Source organism: Cricetulus griseus (genome assembly GCF_003668045.3).
Source record: "Cricetulus griseus strain 17A/GY chromosome 1 unlocalized genomic scaffold, alternate assembly CriGri-PICRH-1.0 chr1_0, whole genome shotgun sequence".
Taxonomy (NCBI): Eukaryota; Metazoa; Chordata; class Mammalia; order Rodentia; family Cricetidae; genus Cricetulus; species Cricetulus griseus.
In genome coordinates, this window is record NW_023276806.1 from 183423192 (window position 1) to 183429191 (window position 6000).

At 42.6% G+C, this 6000-nt stretch overlaps 1 protein-coding gene across 8 annotated transcripts in view; it reads right to left on the reverse strand.

Annotated features, from left to right (window-relative positions):
• Akap9 (A-kinase anchoring protein 9) overlaps positions 1 to 5711 on the reverse strand; it is a 125703-nt gene extending 119992 nt beyond the window's left edge. For 7 of the 8 annotated variants that reach the window (XM_035451964.1, XM_035451963.1, XM_027391595.2 and 4 more), the window contains exon 1: positions 5497 to 5710. In XM_035451964.1, the coding sequence (XP_035307855.1) occupies positions 5497 to 5544 (48 nt within the window). In that variant the 5' untranslated portion in view covers positions 5545 to 5710. Of the gene's footprint in view, positions 1 to 5496 lie in introns of all 8 variants that reach the window. The other variant, XM_027391597.2, reaches the window with a different exon arrangement.
• Positions 5712 to 6000: the final 289 nt, after the last annotated feature.

The following is a 6000-nucleotide window of genomic DNA, read 5'->3' on the forward strand; positions in this document are numbered from 1 at the left end:
GTAGCCAACAAGGACACAGCTATCACTAAAATGTTAAACACTGATGAAAGTCATAAGAGAAATGGATGAGTATTAAAACATTTAGGAATAAAAGAGCAGCAACACTTTAAGCTTCCATGGTAGAAAGAAAAATGTAAAAGGTAAAAGTCTTCTTTAATATTATGGGGCCAGGTCACATAAAATACCACCATCTAGACCGAATTATCATCCCATATATAACTCAATGATGGGTGAAATATAGTGAACCCTTATTAAAAATATTGATGAAAACCACTCATGACAATACTTATGACAGAGTAGTGGCTATAAAACAGTATCATAGTATAATTATTATGAAAAGAAAATCATCACACCTCTTCTTAATACAGACACAGCAGGCTTCACTCAGGCTTCAGCCATCAAGAATTATATCTAGCTTGGATTTTAGTAACACTATACTCACAGCATAATTAAATCTTGAAAAAAAGGTATAACAACTTTGGTGTGTTTCCCAACTTGAACTACAGTTTCCCCCTATATTTAATTTCTCTGAGTGTGTTTGTGAGTAGTGTGTGTGTGTGTGTGTGTGTGTGTGCAGGTGTGCTTGCCTGAGTGTGTGCATGGGAGGCCAGAGGTTGACTACAGGTACCATCCTGTATCACTCACCACTGAAGAAGTAACTCATAGTCTTGGCTAGGTAGGCTGGCCAGCAAGTTCCAGGCATCTTCCTATCTCCATCTATGTCTCCCTTTGATGAGATAACAGACTCACACAACCAGGCCTAGCTCCTTATATCGATGTTGGGGACCTGAACTTCGCTTGCACAAGCAAGCACTTAGCATACTGAGCCTGAATTTCCTTTTTTATAAAATTTAGTTTATCTGAAACAAATACCTACCACCACTTCTTAAATTTGAGTTCTTTAATCACACCAAAGAAAGCCAAAAGTAAGAACTAGGACCTTCAAAAAAAAACTATAACTATTAACTGCACTAATTACAAAGATAGTACCGGGTGTTGATGGCGCACACCTTTAATCCCAGCAGTGGGGAGGCAGAGGCAGGTGGATCTCTGTGAGTTCGAGACCAGCCTGGTCTACAAGAGCTAGTTCCAGGACAGCCTCCAAAAGCCACAGAGAAACCCTGTCTCAAAAAACAAAACAACAAAAAAAAAATTACAAAGGTAGTAAATTATTATATAATTTGACAACACAATAGCACTAATAATGTTATTACTATGAAAATAGGTGACAAACACTGTGAAGAAATATAGTATTTTTAAACTTTACCAATTATAGAAGAATATAAATAGTGCCGCCCTATTTTTTAAACACATTAATTCAGCAATCACATATAGCAGCTACTAGTGCCATACAATATAAAAATACACTACACCAGGGTTTCCCCAAGTCATTTAGCAACTCAGCAGTTATCTATATCTTGTCTGCTTGAAAACAGGTGCAGAGTCAGCTGCTTCTTTGTACAGTATTAAGCCCCTGCAATACACTTAAAGTGCTCTGTAGAAGATTCATTCTTAAAAATAAACTGACTGCATTGCTGTTAAAATACTAGCTGTAAATAGAACCACTTTTCTTCACCATATATGAAGAAAAGTTCCCTCATGGAGAATGCATTGCCAAAAAATATTAAGAATGGTATTCTTTTAAGCATACTTCAGAAGCTGTTTGCACTATCAATCTCTCATTAAAACTCATTACCCACAGAAAATTTGAGGATTAAGATTTTGCTACAAAAAAACTGGTTTAGTGCATACAAATCATCTATCTAGTGTTTATTCAGGTGTATAAGTGCATGGATAAAAGCAAAACGAAAACGCCAAATTATGGAGAGTTTGACTGAAATGCAGAGCAACAGTGTACACTACTCAATCCAATGGACAAGACATACATGGACAAACACAAGCACAATAATTGATTCCCCAACTGCATTTGGAATGGGTCAGTTCTAAAGACATAAAACTACAAACATTATTTTAATTGATTATATGAGGTCTTGGGGTGGGGGGCTAACTAAGCAGAAGGCTCCATGACAGCAAGGACTTTAGTTCAATTCTTTATACTCAACAACAACTAGAACAGTACTCAGTTTGTGGAATAAAAGAAGAAAACCATCACTTAGGGAAGACACCTCTAAGCAGTAACTTAAACATCTTGATAACATAAAGCATGCCTAACTCTACCAAGTCAAGTACCATGGCTTCAGAATTTGATTAAAAAAAAAAATTCCAGTTACTCATTAAATTAATGAAAAACATGAAATTACCCTTTTTACGTTTTTCTTAAAAAAATAAAAATTCCAGTTCTCAGAAAAATAATATATACAAAAGCAATCTGGGAAGAATTCTATTTAATTAAAAATGAAAGAAAAACAAAAACATATATATCCAGTTTCTTTTCATTGTTTACTTTTATTTTAAACCTGAAAATAGTAAATTAACAGATAAGTAAAAAGCTAGTCAGTTAAATAACCACCTGACACTGGAACCATACACTTTAACTCACTAAGAAAACATTTATTCTACAACAGGCTGGAAAGTCAGACACCAACCATCTGTGTTTGCCATTTAGAAGCCAATTATAAAAATGTTAACATATGTAGTCACAGAAATAGTTACAAGATTTACTGGAAAGATACTGTGTCCATATACATTTGTCTTTCAAAACTGGTTCAGATCCCAAGAAAATGTCTTACTATAACCAGAACAAGAATAAATGACTAAACAATCATGTTTTCCTAAACTCAAGAATTACGGTGTCATAAATGATCATTCCCAGAAAAAAAAAAAAAAAAAAAAGTATTTTCAGAACATCCTATGAAACATGAAAAGATGCTAATTGCTATAATGTCATTTTAAGAAAGACTTTATGATCTGCTTAGGGCTTAGGTGTGTTGACTAAGGGTTAACAAAGCTCATGAATTAAAATATGAGTTCCTGACATGAGGACCTTTCAGTCTAAGCCGGACTATTATGTCATCAAATTGTGAAAATTAATCTAAGATAAAGGTTTGAACATGAGTTGGGTTGGCTATGGCGATGCACACCCTTGATCCCAGCACTCACAGCACTCATGAGGCAGAGGCAGGCGGATCTCTGTTCAACTTGAGACAAATTTGGTCTATCTAGTGAGTTCCAGGGCAGCCAGGGATTCATAGGGAGACCATGTGCGCTCGAGCGTGCATGCGTATTTGTGTGTGTGTGTGTGTGTGTGTGTGTGTGTGTGTGTGTGTGTGTGCGCGCGCGCGCGCGCACGCGTGCGCTCACACACACGGGTGCCTGCCTGCCTCAATGTATTACTACTCTGGTAGCAACATACCTCTCTGAAAATGGATGCCCTACTTGGAAAGAACTTTTTCAGGGGGCAGACATGACAAACACACATTCTTTTTAACAGTTCCCACTATTTTTACAAGCAACCTTGTTCAGTGGCTCCTCATTACCTGGGCTCTGTTCTCCTTGGAGTTTTCACGAACTACTCTAATAAACCCAGTTATATTCTGGGTTTTTTTAGCTGTCTAAAACAGCTAATTAGGAGAAAAGGAAAATGAAAGGGACAAGGTCAGATGACCACATCCAAAGCAATCATAACTGACAGCAAGCACAAAGACTAAGAAAGACAAAAGTGAAAAGGAGATCCACTGGGCCTGGTGGCACAGATCTATAGTCCCAGCACTGAGAAGGCATAGACCAGGAGGAGCAGGAGCTCAAGGCCAGCCTGGCTTACATGACACTTTGCCTATGAAAACAAAAAGTACATTCACAAATGGTCTAAGACTGCTAAAAAAGAAAGAAGGGGAGGTAGGAGTAATGGCTGGAAAAATGCTGTCTAATCAAAGTCTCCATGTTTGGAAAAGATGCATACTTCATCTTCAATTCCTTCGATGTACAGAAAGAGCTCAGTCCCTCAGGTTGCACAATGGTAAGCAAAGCTGGGCTTCTAAAGATGCTGATTCCCCTGTTCCTCTGCATACATAGAATACGACACAGATACATTCAAATCTAGACCTTACATAGTGGGCACTTATCAGAAAGTCAGCTAACCATACTCTAGAAATACAAAGTTAGCTACTGCACATACTCTGTAACAAACTAATCCTGAGCACCTACCACCATATCTCTGCAGTATCACCCTTCATTCATTACTGACCTGCTTTCCTCTGTTAATGTGAGAGAAGAAAATAGGAACATAGGTGTCTTAGGGTGACTATTGCTAGGATGAAACCCCCAGACCAAAGCAACTTGGAAAGGCTTTTTTGGGCTTCTATTCCCATACCACAGTTCTCATCAAAGGAAGTCCAGGAGGAACTCAAGCAGGGTGGGAACCTGAAGGGAGGAGCTGGTAAAGGGGCCTTGGTGCTGCTTATTGGTTTGCTCCACATGGCTTGCTCAACCTGCTTTCTTAAAAAACCAAGGACTACCAGCCCAGAGTGGCACTACTCACAATGGGTTGGGCTCAACCCCCATCAATCACTAAGAAAATGCCCTATGGGCTTGCCTATAGCCAGAACTTAAGGAGACATTTTCTCAATTGAGGCTCCCTCCTCTTGGATGACTATAGCTTGTGTCAAGTTGACACAAAGCCAGCCAGTATAATAGGAATAACAGTTTAAAACATAACTTAATTATCCTCACATATGAATGCTAACAATTATGTATTTAAAAAGACAATGTAATATCTTAAAGGTAACTTCACTTTAGGGAGCAAGGGGGCAAAAGCTAAACTCAAACTGGTAATTTCAGAAAGAAATCACTGCATTCAATTCATGAGTCAAATATCCATTGAACCCACTGAAGGACACCTACCTATAATTTTGGATTGTTCACTTGCCTTGGCATACACGCATGCCCATATGAACTCGAACTCATGAAATACATAACAAATACATTAATACCAATTCTATAGGTATTGTTTAGGTTATAGAACCTTTCAGTGCTCAGAATTTCCATTCCGCACATTACAAAAGGTGACAAAGACCCTCTACACAGATATGCAAGACAAGAAGAAAAACAAACAAAAAACGCTTCTAAAAAACGCCTCTACAGCCAAGTTCACAGCTGGCACTTGTGGCACACTCAAGTCACGCCTTGGGGAGGCAGCTGTCACAGGCCAATCACACACACCCAAGAGTGCCACCCTGACACCTAGGGCAGCAGGCTGGTGACCAGCGCACGGGTGGCCCCCAGAATAGAGAAGCCCCTAGACACCCTCTCAGAAAGCTCAGAGCCCGAAGCACTCACAAAACTCCCTTTAGAAAGTGAAAGGGCGGAGGCTGCAAAGCAATTCCTGGCCGTTTACGGCGGGGCTAAGAGAGGGTTTTGTGTGGCACCCAGGAGAAAGAAAGGAGCCTGGCTGTGCAGGCATCGGGTCTCCTGCTGCAGCCACAGGGGGCGGCTCTCCCCAGCCCCAGCCCCTGCCCTGCGGGCCGGAGGCCCAGCCTCTCCCACCCCCGCCCCCGGCCCCGGACACCGCCTCCCGACGGCCAGGCCGCCGGCTCCTACCTTCGCCCTGCCGGCTTCCAGCTTCTTCTGTCTCTCCTCGTCCTCCATCGCGTCTGCCGGCCAGGCGGGTACGGGGGGAGAGGAAAGATCTGTTCGGACGCCAGCAGACCGAGCTCCGCGGCCGCCCGGGGCGAGTTCGGCGCTAACCAACCGCTCGTTCCGGCCTCACGGGCCCCGCCATCACCGCCGCCATCTTCGTCCCCACGTAAACACACGGGGAGGGCGGGGCCGGTGGGGAGGGCGAGCGGTCCGCGCAGCTGCGAGCCTGGCTCGGCAGGTGCTCCGCCTGTCCTGCTCGCCCCGGTCTGAGGCTCTGGCCTGAGCCGACACCCACTCCTCCCGGGACTCGGAGCTTCTAGCACAGCACTGTGGTTTCCAAATTCAAAAGTAGCAGCTGCCTAGGGACGGCAGGCCGCAGTGGGGAGTATGGTGGCGAGGGCGGGACTCGGGTGCCAATGTTCTGTCAACCCAGGTGAGGGGGAACCCTGAGGACACCCCACTCTT